The sequence below is a fragment of the Callorhinus ursinus genome, unplaced genomic scaffold (genome assembly GCF_003265705.2).
Source record: "Callorhinus ursinus isolate GAN/ISIS: 27379988/994484 unplaced genomic scaffold, GSC_fseal_2.0 scaffold52, whole genome shotgun sequence".
NCBI lineage: Eukaryota > Metazoa > Chordata > Mammalia > Carnivora > Otariidae > Callorhinus > Callorhinus ursinus.
In genome coordinates this window covers 4,337,669-4,352,214 of record NW_027397114.1, presented here as the reverse complement: position 1 = coordinate 4,352,214, position 14,546 = coordinate 4,337,669, and the positions used below count along the sequence as shown (strand labels likewise).

The following is a 14,546-nucleotide window of genomic DNA, read 5'->3' as shown; positions in this document are numbered from 1 at the left end:
ACAGACTGCACAATATTTAGGCTTTTGCATTGATATTCATAAATATCTGTAATTTTCATTTTTTGCACCACCTTTAACAGGTTTAGAAATTGGTATTACTCTTGCTTCATAAAATTAGAAAGTTTGTAAAAAAAAAACTGGAAAGTTCTTCGGCATTTTCTATGTTCTGAAGTAATTTACGTAGCGTTGGGAATGTATGGGCTCTAAAGGTTTTGTAGAATTCCCTTGTGAAATCACATAGGTCTGGTGTTTTGTGGGATAGCTCCTTGATAAATTTGTTTCTTCTATTAAGTTAAAAAAATTTTTAAAAATTTTTATTTATTTTTATTTTTTGAGAGGGAGAGCAGAGGAGGTGGGGCAGAGGGAGAGAGAGAATCTTAGGCAGGATCCACGCCAGCACGGAGCCTGACATGGGGCTTGATCTCTCGACCCTGAGATCATGAACTGAGCGGAAAATTAAAAGTCTGACACTTAACTGACTTAGCCACCCAGGCACCCACTCCCCCCCCCCCTTTTTAAGCTGGGTGCGGAGCCCAAAGTGGGTCTTGAACTCACAACTCTGAGATCAAGACCTGAGTTGAGATCAAGACTTGGGACACTTACCTGGCTGAGCCACCCTGGCACCCGTTTTTTAAAAATCTCTAATGAGGTTCTCTTAAACTGTATCTTCCTAAGAATCCACTTCACCTAGGTTTTCAAGTTTATTTGCACAGAAGTGTGTAAAATGGTTGCATAAGATTTTCTCAATTTCTTCTGTACCAAGTTCTTTTCCCCTTGTCATTTATTTTGTATATTTTGTGTTGTTTTTTTTTTTCCTCCTTGATTAAACTAGCCAGTGGCTTATCCTGGACCTAAAGGTCCAGGATCGATTCATCAATCTGGTGTATAGTTTTTCTGTTAATTCATTAATTTCTACTTTCATCTTTAATTTTTTGTGTTTTTTTCCCCCCTTTGGCTTACTTTGTTCTTTTTTCATTTCTGATTTGGGAATTATTTTCATTCTTTTTTTCTTTACTGTGATAAAGTAACCAGATTAGGTCCAAGATGGAGTTGCTCAGGCTAAGCCACCTCAGCAAACAAAGATTTAGGATCAAAGTTTCTATATTCCCCTCTCCCTGAAAAGGCAGGCCTAGGTAATTCATCAGTGAGTGCCCGCACAGCATACACTGCCTGACCCAGATCCAAGACTTCCCTTTGCTCCAGTAAGAAAAGCAACCCAGCTTTAACCAACCAGCAAATGCCCAGTGTAACTTCCTTGTTCCCACCCACTTTGGTCTATGATAACCTCTTGCTTTGAAAAGCAATTCGGACGGAGCTCCTTTCTATCTGCTAGATTGGATGTTGCACAATTTACCAAAGACTGAATAAAGTCAGTAAGATTTTAAAAATTTACTTACTATAACAAATAAATATTTAGGACTATGAATTTTCCTCTGCTCATTGCCCTCAATGTATTCCACAGATTCTTATATGTAGTGTTTTCATTATAATTTTTTAGGAACTTTTTCATTTGTTTACATTCCCCCTTTACCCAAGAGTTTTTTTTAATTGAGACATAATTTTGAATGTGTATCAAGATGCAGAAATTATCTGTCATTCCAGAAAGCACCCTCATGTCCTTTCCCATTCAATCTTCCTCCTCCCCCAGAAGTTCTAGTACTAGGAGTTAATTTTGCATATATTTTGCATGTATTTAAATGGAATAAAATGCTATAGACATTTTTATATCTAATTTAGCTCACTCAGCATAGTATTTTTGAGATTTATCCATACTATTATACATATGAATGGTTCATTGCTTTTTACTGCTAATATTGCATTTTTTTTTTTAAAGATTTTGTCAGAGAGAGAGCACGCATGTGCACACACAAGCAGGGGGAGTGGCAGGCAGAGGGAGAAGTAGGCTCCCTGCTGAGCAAGGAGCCCAATGCAGGACTCGACCCCAGGACCCTGAGATCATGACCTGAGCCAAAGGCAGACGCTTAACTGACTGAGCCACCCAGGTGTCCCGCTAATATTGCACTTCAACAATATATGTTTATCCATTCTCCATCCAGATTTGACTACTTTGAAGAAAGTCATTATGAACATTCTTGTACAAGGCTAACACATAATAAGAGGCTTCTAAATTTCAAGGTGGTAATGCCCTTTTGCTTTTTGTTTTCTTGTATGGGACCTACTGATGTTTTCTTAACTATGAACAATTTTTGTGAATATTTTGTGTTTGAGAGAGCATATTGTTTTTAGGATGCCGTGATAGATATACCTAAAGATTTGCCTCATTATGTTTAGATCTTTTATATCCCAACTGTCTACAGCCCCTATCTTGTGCTGAGAGTGTCAGTGTCCAATTTTTAGTGATTACTGGCATTTCTTACAGTTTTTGTTTTGTAAAGATTATTGCTGTCATTTGATGCATATGTATTTATAACTGTTAATACCTTTGTGAGTTGTGGGTTTTAGTATTACAAACTGTCCTCCTTTGTTGTCTAATGCTTTTTGGTTTGACTTCTACTTTGGCATCAGCATTGCCAATCCTGCTTTCATATTATTTCTATTTGCTTGGTTGATCTTTGTCCATCTTTTTAACTGTTTTAAAGGGACTCTTATGTTGTAAAGTTGGATTTTGATTTTGTTCCTTTTATTTTTATTGAACTATGACATATAATAAGTTCATTGGCTTTTGATTTTTGAGCCAATCTGAAAATCTTTTTATTGGTGAGAGAATCCTCATTGATGGGACCGGTAGGTTTGATTTCAATTCTGTCATATTATTTTGTTATAATTACTGTGTGTATCACATGATTTGCCATGATGGTTTTCTTTGGCCTTTTAAACATTTCAGTGTTTTTAAAGGTTTGTATTTTTTCCTAATGCTTATCTTTGAATCTTTATTTCCATGTATCATTTTTCTTAGCTAATCTTTTCTTTCAGTTTCTCATGGTATATTGTTTGAGTCCCTTGTGATAGTTAACCTATAATCATTAGTCTTAATCTAAGTTTTCTTTTCCTTTCCCCTCCCACATTTTTTAGCTGCCCTCTTTCTACTTTGTCAGAACCTGAACATTTATCTACTATTCTACCTATGTCTCTACTCCTGATTTTAACTTTAGCTCAAACAGATAGATGAAATCACTGTCAATCTTTTTTTGCAGAAGATTTCCCACACATCTCTTTTAGATGAAGCTTATCCTTCAACAGTTTCCTCAGGAAGCGCTAGTGAGTACAGCAGTCCCTGAATTCTTGGCATGTTTAAAACTTCTTCTACTGTCTTAACCCTTGGGAGGTAATTGACTGGATATAAAAATCTTTGGTTAGCATTTTCTTTTCTTATGCTGCTCCACTATTGTCTTGCTTTGTATGCTGCTTTTGAGAAATCTGATACTAGTCTACTTCTCTGGCCCTGTAAGGCAATTCATCTTTTCGCCTGGAAGCCTGGAGAATTTTTCTGTATCTTAAGAAGTCTTAAAGCATAAATGCCTCCGGGGCTCTGCTTTTACCGGCGGGCATAGGTTTAAAAAAAAAAAAAAAAAGTCTTAAAGCTTACTAGAATGTATCCTGCAGTTTACCTTCTGGTATGAACTTCTGATGTAGATATTCAGATCTTTATTTCCAGGAAGTTGTCTTGGGTATTATGGCTTTATTCTTTTTCCTTCTTGAGAGGCACCAACTATACATTAGACTTTTTGGACCCATCTTCCATTTGAAGTGTCAATTAAAAAAGAATCTCATTTTCATTCTCTTGACTGTTTTCCTGCTTCTCTTGAATGTCTTTTATTATATCTGCATTTGAATCTACTGTTTGGTGGGAACCTTGTAACTTACTCTTCATTTCTGGTATGTTTTTCTTCTCTTTTCTGAGTTTAATCTACTCTGATTTTACTCCATTCTTAGTTTTATATTTCCGATTCGAGGCTTTTTTTTCATATCCCCAAACACTGGTTTGAGGACGTTTTATTTCATTTTGAGTGCTGTGTCAATTTTCTTCCACCTTATGTTTTTTGGGTGGGGGAAGGGAAGATTTTCACCAGGTGAAATGTTCTGATTCACATTTTTTCCTATAGTAGTTCTGTGTACATGTAGTCCATTCTTTCCTATTTCTATTCATTTCCTGGTCAAGAACACTCCTAAGTTTACTTTCTCTTTCTTTTTCGAAAGGGTGTTAATTTCTCCTCTTCCTTCTTTCTCCTCACTGCCATGTCTCCACCCCTTCCCTATGAAGCACTGCTTCTAACTTAAGTTACCAATTCTGGCACTGCTTACTTTCAAGCTCTTCTCTGTGGCCAAAGCTGCAAACTACCAAGTTTCAAACCTATGTCCAGTACTTTGGAACTCAGTGGTGATTCTCTTTCGGAAGGGATATTCTGTGCTTCATCTAAGTCTCCCATGGCCCTAAACTCTATCAGTGAACCTGTTAAGCCTTCTCTCTCTCTTCACATCCACAGGATTGGGCAGAAGGAGCTGTTGGAATCAGATTTATTTCTCTACTTAGAGGTAATTTGAAGGTTGTGGTAATGTTCCTAATAATGCTGAAGGCATGGGTGATGTGTCATGGATATGTGCTCTCTGTTGGCTTTATAGGTTTAGAGAAAGGTAGGTGGGGAAAGTGGATCAGGCTGCTGACACTGTTCTCCAAAACTGGAAGTCTACACATACATACTGAAGTACTACTATCTTAGAAATATTGGTTTTGCCATTTTTGGAAACACTTTACCTACCATTATAAGATTCACTTTTTGTATCATTTAACAGTTTTCCAGAGTAATTCTTCTTCATTTTCATCTAATTTGGTTCAGAAACACATTCTGCCCTATGAGAGTTTATTCATAAATTCCATAATAATGTCTTACTAGACTATTTTTGCTAGTAATTTGTAAAAGGTTTCTTATAATACAACTATTTACAGGATGCTCAGTATGTGCTAGACACATTCTAAGCACTTAATGTGTAGTAAGGCAGTTAAATGCTCGTGACTATTATTACTCCCATTTTACAGATGAGGAAGCAGAGGCTCAAATAGGCTAAGCAACTTGCCCGAGGTCATACAGCTAAAATGAACACTAGCAAAATGAATCAAGAAAATAATCTTAGACCTATGTTAAATTTCAACCTCTTTTTTCCCCTTTCTTAATTATTGTTCTGTCAGCTAACTTCTGTAAGGGTCAAATAAAACTATTTCAAATAATGTGCTTTTTGAACACTTTGCTCTTCAATCATAAAACTGAAAAATCAGAGGTGCCTGGGTGGCTGAGTCAGTTAAGTGTCTGCCTTCAGCTCAGGTCATCATCCCAGGGTCCTGGGATCGAGTCCCGCGTCAGGCTCCCTGCTCAGCGGGGAGTCTGCTTCTCCCTCTCCCTCTGCCGGCCGCTCCCCCTGCTTGTGCTCTGTCAAATAAATAAATAAAATCTTAAAAAAAAAAAAACAACTGAAAAATCATGTTAGGTGACTATTTAAAATCTTGAGGAGGAGAAACCTCACCTAATATTTAGACATATTTCGTATGGACATATATGGACCACAGAGGAAGTCAAAATATCTATCTACACTCAGTGTAAGGTTCATATACTGAGTGATGTATGCCTAATATTTAGAATTATGGAGATAGACTCTAGGTGAAAAAGCCAAAAGAATTATAAGCACTTGTTTCAGTAGAGCTGTATGGAGAAAAGAAAGAGACTGCTGTAAAGGATCCTGTTTGGGGGGCAGTTTTACCATTGTTTAACATTGTACATGTATTATTTTTAGAAAAATAAAGGTCAATTTCTACAAAGCATAAATTACCTTCTTAAAAGTCATTAAGCTGATAAAAATGGAGAGACTGATGATATTTGGCATGGCAAATGTATATGTGAAACAGCCCTGATATATCCTTGATAGAAAGGAAAACTTAAGCCATCTTTTTGGAATGCAATTTGACATTATTTGTGAAATCTTTAAAAAAAAAAAGTATGCCTTTTGACCATGTAATTCCACTTTTTGGAATCTGTCCTTCAGAAATACTCATAGGACACAAAAATCTATAGGGAAAGATGTTTCTTAAAGCAATAATGTAATAGTGAGAAGCTGGAGGCAATCTAACCACCAGTAGGGGAATGATAAATAATAGGTAAAATACTGAGTGGAAAAAATAAACTCTAAAATAGGAATGGCATGGCTCACTTTTTATTAAAAAAAAAGTATGCTAGTATATGCACAGATTCATATATCTATGTTCGTATATGCATTTAGGAAGATCCTAGAAGAAATAGCTTAACTATTTACAGGTTGACAATGTAACAGGAGAATGATTTTAACTTTCTATGGTTCTCATTTTCCTTTTTTAAACAGCAAATGTGTAATACTTCCGTAGTGAAAAAACAAAAAGGTTTTTATAGTGACAAAATATAAGGAAGAATCACAAATCACAGTAAAATTTCATTTCCTTACTGTAATTACCAGCCTAATGAACCTTCCACCCTATAAAATCTATAATGGATTTGAAAAGTAAAACTTTTCTAGGAAAAATTTTACAGAAAATGTTTCAGGTTCTAAATGCAAGCACAAATAAATATACAACAAAGTAATAACAGTATAACATCAATATGAATAAACTCATCAAAAGTTAATCAACTCTCCACTATCCAAACCAATAGGGTGCAGTGGCCCACATAATTTTCCAGGTTTTATATTTAATCATGAAGTATAAGTTTCTTAAATCCTTGAATTTGAAGGTCGTATGGGTGAACTCACAAAGTTAAAACTAAAGGAATTAAGAGATCTATGATGACTGAACTCAGTAGAAGCTAGAGAGCTATTTAAGCTCTTGCTGGTTTTCGTCATTCTGCCACCAGGACGAAAAGCAGTCTGGCATTGTGATACAACTCACTGGCCTTAACAGAAATGCCTTCATTCTTTCTCAGCTTACTATTAGGAGGAAGATAAAATGGTGAGGATTTGGGATTACTGGGTTTTTGTTTTCCACAAGATCATGTGAAAGAATAAATTCATGTCAAAAAGAAAACTGAAAACAATTAATATACTAAGTAACCCCCTTAAAGAAACTGAAAAGTACCCAGGGAACGACAGGAGAGTACAATATTCTACATAACAGTATTCTACAGCTTAAAGCAACAGTGAGCAAAAAGAAGCTTTCCCTGGATATATAAGAAATACACATTTCTGTTTGGGTTCAAGTTTTGGTTCTATCACTTACGACTTTGGATGTAACAAATACTTGGGTCTCAGTTTCCCTCTCTTCTAAATAAGGAAACATCATGTACCACACAGGAAGGGTGTATGATAAAATAATTCACATGAATGGGCTTTCAGTTCTTCAGAAGAAAGCTATGTATCCTTAAGTATGAACCTGAAAAGCTAATTTAAAAAAAGATGACTGCATCAAAAAAAAAAAAAAAAAAAGATGACCGCATCAAAATTAAGTCTGAAAGGCAGTAGCTGAGAGGGACTTTAAGATCATTATCAGCTATCTACTCTACCACATATAACAGAATTCATACTAAAGGTGGAATTGCAGTGCAAATGTAGTTTGAGCAATCAAATACGCTCATTTATTAATATGTTAATACAGCACAAAATAAGTTAAACAGATCTGGTATAACCTAAAAACACTGACCTAAGATGATATCTTGGTGTTTCTTTTGAAAATATATTTGGAGCTTGTTGTGCAAAAGATACATTATCACTGAACAATAACAACCATGGGGTATTAAAACAATTAAAAATAGGATTAAACACATATGTGTACATAGGGGGTTATTTCTCTGGTGTGTAAAATAATCTTCAACCAGCTAACTAAAGTTTTGAGATCTAAAAGGAAAGCAATAGGTGATGTCATCCAGTATTTATTGAGCAATATAGACAAATCATTATGCTAAGCAACAGAAATACAAAAAAGTGTTAGATTTACTATGCATGTCCTCCACATACACTACAAACTGTGGCCAAATAGTTGGGGGAACAAGAAATTACTAAATTGAGTTATTGTATGTGACCTATTCCACAAAAATAGTAGTAACAGGCAATAGTGAAAAAGGAAAAAGAAAAAGGGTTTTTGAGAAGATATCTTAGTACTTTATAGCAGCTCACAATTTCTTGTATGCTGGTCATCACATCTGATTGGTTTACAGAAACCTTGAGAATGAGGTAGGCCTGAACCTCGACCCACAGTTAGGTGAGAAAGATGACGCCTGAAGAGGTTAAGCAACTTACTTAAGATCACAGGTCAGGAGGTGGGAGAGTGAGAGCCCAGCCAGTTTGCCAACTTTGCCCAGAGCTTATTTCCACTACATTAAATTTTAAGTTATCAATACTAACGTGAGAACTAAAACTCAAATGCAGTATTTCCCTAATCAATCTGATAAAAACTTTTCCGGGCATGCATTAAAAACAGAGTCTTAGGCCCCACTGCAGACCTTTTGAATGATAATCACTGAGAGAGAGGTTCTATATGGTTACAAGAGCCCCAAGAGGTGGTTTTAATGATTAAGTAACTTTGGAAAAAATGCTCTTCTATATCTGTATGTCCAACATGGCAGACCTGTGGCTATTTAAATTTACACTGGTTAAATCAAAAGAAAAAACCGGGTCTTTCCATTGCACTAGCTACCTTTTAAGTGCCCAACAGCCAGGTGTAGCTAGTGGCTGCCATATTGGATAACACACATATAAGACATTCCTATCACTGCACAAAGTTGTATTGGTCAATGCTGATTCTAACCAGCCCTTCAACTAGGAGAATGAGAAAACTGAGGCCCAGAATTTTATCTGGCAAGTGCTATAAAGCTAGTCAGTGGCAGAACTGAAACACTAACCTAGTCTGCCCATACCTCTCTTACTATATCATTTCATCCCACCTCAAATCAGGCTTTTTCATATAGGAATTATTTCCTTTCCTCCCTTTCTTGGGGGTTCCAGCAAAGTAAGAAGAAAAAGTCTAAATCTCTGTGTGTGTGTGCATGTGTGTGCGTAAATCTTAAAAAAAAGTCATTTAAAATCATGATTAAATCTAAATCAATCTGTAATTTTTGTATAAAACTAAAGGTAGTGTTGGACAGTTCCTTATACCCCGGTGTTAGGAGACATATCTTTTTTTTTTTTAAGATTTTATTTATTTATTTGAGAAAGAGAGAATGAGAGACAGAGAGCACGAGAGGGAAGAGGGTCAGAGGGAGAAGCAGACTCCCTGCTGAGCAGGGAGCCCGATGCGGGACTTGATCCTGGGACTCCAGGATCATGACCTGAGCCGAAGGCAGTCGCTTAACCAACTGAGCCACCCAGGCGCCCGAGACATATCTTGTTTAACTATTTTAATTCCTCCTCTTTTATTGACCTGATGTTTTCATCTTTCTCTTGGATTTGAAACCTGAAACTAATGTTACATTTTAACTCCCTTACCTTAATATTTAAATGTGAAAAGGTTACATCTTATTCAGCACTTTAAAGATGAAAACTGAGAAATAAGGAGCAACCAAAAAATAGTGACTTGTCTAATTTTAGAATGTGGTCACTCAAACCCCGCTTTCAGTAATCTAGTGGTTTGTATTTATGACATTAATATGCTGTTTTCACTTGTAACCTACAGCTCTACCTTTTTTTGACTACTGTTATATTTTCAAACAATTTGAGGGCCTAAAAGCATCTGAATATGTAGCAAGGTTTAGACTCTAATCAGGTCAACATATAACCCAGTCACAAAAAATACAACAGTGTCCTCTTTAAAAATAAAACCAGTTGTTCCTGTCTAGTATGTTCAGAATGCAAATGTCTTCAAAGTCAATCAGCTTAAGTCATGACAGTTCATGTTTAAAGTGAGCTGGAAAATAACCTGGAACTCCACAGTAATTAGAACTTTAAAGACAAAATTACACAGCTCTATCAGTTTTTTTCAGTACCTGGTATTCATTTCCATGTTAAAGTCTAGTGAAATTGATATCAAACTATAAAATTAAAAATTGGATTGTTGAAAAACATGGCCCAACATAAGATATTCATGAACAAATACTTATTCAAGACACTTTTGCCATAATTTGCAAGGTACCCAGAAACCTTCAGATGGGCTTCTATATAAATAGAAGCTACCTGTTATTCAGAAAAAGAGATGGTGCAAAAAAAAAAAAAAAAAAAAAAAAAAGCTATTTTCTTTCTAAACACTCATTGGTGCTAAGGTAAACACAAAGAATACAGTCTAAGTAAGCATGGTAGGTATCTAAGTCATGACAAGGGGAGAGATTAAAATGTCTGTGTTTCAGTACTTTAAACTGGGGACTGGTAGTTTAAGAGGAAATTTATTCTCTGGCTTTTAGACCACATTCATTACTTCTACAACTCATGTTATGTCTTGACTCCACTTCAGTATATTAGGAAGAGGAAAAACAAGTGCCCTGAAGATTCTTACACCAACAAAACTACTTTTGGAAGCAGCACAGCTCACCAAATGAAGAACATTAGAAAAACGTTAACTGACAACAACAGAAAGGGAACTATCTCAACGACTGAGCGATAAGTGGCATATACTAATGTTAAGAATATGAAAACTACTGCAAACTATAAGCAAATATAAAAGTGTTCCAAAAATGTCAAATCTCATAAAACAACTGCAAAAATAAGTAATAATAAAGAAAGAAATGAAAATATTGTGAAGGAGGGGCTTTGAGAAGAAGCCCAGCTTGAAAGGAAGACACAGGTCAAAAGGAAGGGGAAGGGGAACAGTTCTGACCACGTCTGTACCAGGAGATGCTTCTAACAGCTTCAGTACTATCCCCAGAAGACAATTTAGGCAGCTTGAGGGAAAGTGATTTAGGCAACAAGCAAATGGGCTTTGAGAGAGGAGAAATACAGAGGTGTTGCCGAATTTTCTACGAAAAGATGCACTAGTGAGAGAAAACGGCCACGAAATCCCAGACTGTAATTCCCAAGCTTCCTGGAAAAAAATATCAACCCTTCTCAGACATACAAGCCAGAGCATTTGAAAATGACCCAGCAAAGTTTTCAGCTGGCCCTCACTATCTCTCAAACCCTCCTTCCTCCACTTCCCTGCTGTTCTCTCCTGGCTCACAAAATATAGGCCAATGAGCGGTGGGTGGGTGAGGAGGATGTGAGAGAAAATTTGAGAAGTAAAAAAGGGAGCAACTTAACAAGGACATGAATGAGACTGAAGGGTGTAATAAGGGCAGGCAAACAACAATTCGAACGGAACGGGCTTTCCTGGGCAGCAGAGAGCGTTCAGTGTTGGTAAGGGTTTAAGCAGACGCCAGACTACATACCACTTGTCAGAGAGGCTGCAGAGGGGACGGCTGCTTTGGGTGACCTCTAATGTCTCTTCCGACTCTGAAATGTTAGGATTCTTATTTCACAAAAGAGAACGCAATGGTCCCGAAAGCCCCCCGACCTAGAACCCTTTTAAGTAAGCGCCCCAGGTGGCTGCTCCCAAACACCACTCCCACCTCTCCCTCCCACACGTGCCCACCCCGCCCCCTTTCAGTATTTCCACCTCCACGTGCGAAATGCCTCGCGGCACTCGCCCGGGAGTGGAGAGGCACCTTCCCCCGCAAAGCACCCAAAGTAGGCCCCTCTGGGGCAAGTGAGGACTCCACTCTCCCACCCTGAACGGCTAAAAAAGGAAAAGTCTCAAATCCAGCCTCCCCCCTCCCACCCGCCTCCACCAGCCAGAGCTGAAGGGGGAGGGGGGGGGCGGGACGCAGAGAAAAACTTTCTTCTACAATTTTTCTTCCAAAGAGTGGAGGGAGTAGAGAGAACCCCGCCGAGTCCGGGGCTGAGGGGGTGGGGGGAGGGGAACCCCCGAATCGTTAACGGCCGGTAGGGGGAGGGGGACTCTGGAGGTTGAGGGGGCGTGGGATGGAGAAACAGGCCTGGGAGCGGGGTCAAAGAGCTGCAGGGGTTCCTGGGGTCGGGGAGCTGCAGGCGTCCCCCCCATCTAGCACACAAAGCGGCTGCCGCGCTCGGCTCTCACCAGATCCTTTGTGTTTTCCATCAGGGCCTCATGGGTAGGGGTTGTCCGTGCTCCCCGGGCCCGCGGCGCCCCCTCCCCGAGCTGGGGGCAGGCGCCTCTCCCCGGGACTACGGCGACTACAGGGGGCCCCCCGCTGGGCCCAGACCGGTGGCGGCTGCGGCAGCCCCCGGATTTCCCCCCTTTAACTCGGGTGGCCCCAGGATATCAACAACATTAGCATAGCCCTCCCTCCCCAGCGCGCTTGCGCCGTGACCCGCGCCCCGATTGGCCCACTTCCCTACATACCCTCCTCTCTCTCTCCTCCAGCGTGGGACCCTCTGCAGGCTCCGTACTCCAAGGGCCGTACCAAGACGAGGGGGTGGAAAAGGCAACCGCGGCTCGGGTTAAGTCGAGTGGTTAAAAAGTCAGGAAGAAAAGTAGAAGTTCCATTCACTCATCCCAGCTTATACTCTGGTTTTCTTGTGCTCCTTTCAATCAGTTGCAGCTGCGAAGTTGTGTTGGAAAAAATTTTCCACTCCAGTCACGCCGCTTCCCCCTCCACCCGGAAGATTGGTTCTCCCGGAGGAACTCCCCTACGGGGAGGGGTTGGTGAGGGGAGTGGGCGCTACGTAGGGAGAGAGTGTTGGTCACGTGCTAACAGACCGCGCAGACTCCTTCCGACCCCGCGGGGCCTCAGCGGCCGCGGAAATCCAACGACCTCGGCGCACGCGCAGCGAGGTTCCACGTGAGCGCCTGCGTTTCTTCTCCAACCTAACGATGCCGCCGGAACGTAGAAGCCGAACGAAACCGGACCGGAGAACCGGAGTGAGGCTGGACCGGAAGAGCCGAACGAAGCCGGACCGGAGAGCCGGAACAGGGCCGGGCGGGCCGTCCCGAAAGGCTGCTCCTTCATCCCAGCGGAAACCGCCGGCCCGGCCGAGCGCAGCGGCCGCTGCGATCGCAGTCGCGGCGGAGGAGGAGAGACGGCTCCGGCAGCGGAACCGCCTGACGCTGGAGGAGGACAAGCCGGCCGTGGAGCGGTGCCTGGAAGAGCTGGTGTTCGGCGATGTCGAGGACAACGAGGACGCGTTGCTGCGGCGTCTGCAGGGCTCGCGGGTGAGGGAGGCCGCGGCGCGCGGGCTGGGCGCACTCGGGCGGGGCGCACGGTGGGCGGTGAGCCTCCGGGGGCGGAGCCTGGGCGACCTGCGGCGCCGGGAGCGCTCAGGTCGGCAGGCGCCCGAGAACGCGGGCGCCGACGGGTGCCAGACTGGAAGTCTCCGCTGGGCGGAGACCTCGCCTTTCTCCGCCCCCCGGGGGGGTGGGAAGCCCCTGCGCCTGGTATCCAGCAGGCGCTCTTCCACGTATGTGTAGCGCACTGCAGTCGTGAGCATTTTTAGCGGCTCAGTCCCACTGTGCTCTCTCCAAACCCAGTGTTTCTTTCCTCGTGGCCGTTCGATCCCCTGCCTCAGTACCTTGCGGTGATTCAGGAGTTAGGGAATCAGAATGTGGGTTTTAACAGCTTCCCGAGTGATTGGCCAACTTCTGAGAATGATCGTGTAGTTGTTCACCAGATCATTGTTAGTTTTTTGGGGGTCATATATTTTTCTGGCAGTGAAAACCCTGCATGCTTTTTATCATTCCTTTTTACCCTTTTTGCACATTTTTTATAACTTTTGGGGGACATTTTTAATTATTTCTTGTATGCTGTACCTGATTTTTCTTCCAAGATAGGGAGTTCCAGGCATTGTTCTAGGCAATGGGGGAGACACAGCAATGGACAAAAGCAGACAAAAAGTCTCTTCCTCTCTTGGAGCACGTGTACCAGTGGTAGAAAAAGAAGATAAACTAAAATGCAAATATGTCAGTGACGTGTGCTGAAGAGAAAAAAAAAGAAAGCATTAGGGAAAGGAAGATGAGTGTGTGTAGAGGCCGGTGAAATTTTTCGTAGCATGACCAAGCAAAGCCTCACCGAGAATACTCTGGTAAATGAATGCCCACCTCGCAAGTGGCCAGTGTCAATTGATTGTCAGTATTTCCTTTGGGTGCTTATGAGAAAAGCTGCAGAAATCTCGTTGGCAGATAGAGAACTGTTACTGGAAAACTGCTGGCCTTTGGGACAGTGGCATAGGCAAGAAAAAGGAACAGTCTGTGTGAGGTGGGAATTATTGAGCTTTGGAGGATCATAGGCTCATAACGGATGAGCAAGAAAATATTTGGACATGGCTATTAGTGTGGTTTTGGGGAAAGTTCATGCTCAACTTCTGGGAGTATTCTGTGGTGCAGATTTAGATTTGATAGTCTGGTGTAAATTTTCTTAAGGTAGGGGGTCAAGAATGGTTATGAACAGGGCGCCTGGGTGGCTCGGTTGAGCGACTGCCTTCGGCTCAGGTCATGATCCTGGAGTCCCTGGATCGAGTCCCGCGTCGGGCTCCCTGCTCAGTGGGGAGTCTGCTTCTCCCTCTGACCCTCCCCCCTCTCGTGTGCTCTCTCTCTCTCAAATAAATAAATAAAATCTTAAAAAAAAAAAAGAATGGTTATGAACAATGAAGAGGTATGTCTAAGAATGTGAAATGCCAGTTATGGCATTCAGTCACGTGAG

At 41.1% G+C, this 14,546-nt stretch overlaps 2 protein-coding genes across 10 annotated transcripts in view; one reads left to right on the top strand and one right to left on the bottom strand.

Annotated features, from left to right (window-relative positions):
- MBTD1 (mbt domain containing 1) overlaps window positions 1-12,534 on the bottom strand; it is a 66,141-nt gene extending 53,607 nt beyond the window's left edge. For 3 of the 9 annotated variants that reach the window (XR_012375523.1, XM_073883714.1, XM_073883715.1), the window contains exons 1-2: window positions 11,969-12,222; window positions 11,262-11,325 (exon numbers count right to left, since the gene is read on the bottom strand). The gene's annotated coding sequence lies outside the window, so the exon portion shown is untranslated. Of the gene's footprint in view, window positions 1-11,261; window positions 11,326-11,968; window positions 12,224-12,253 lie in introns of those variants that run through there. The other 6 variants (XM_073883712.1, XM_073883710.1, XM_073883716.1 and 3 more) reach the window with 6 other exon arrangements.
- Window positions 12,535-12,724: 190 nt separating this feature from the next.
- UTP18 (UTP18 small subunit processome component) overlaps window positions 12,725-14,546 on the top strand; it is a 40,718-nt gene continuing 38,896 nt past the window's right edge. Inside the window, exon 1 of the mRNA XM_025859442.2 lies at window positions 12,725-13,063. Within this exon, the coding sequence (XP_025715227.1) occupies window positions 12,725-13,063 (339 nt within the window). The remainder of the gene's footprint in view (window positions 13,064-14,546) is intronic.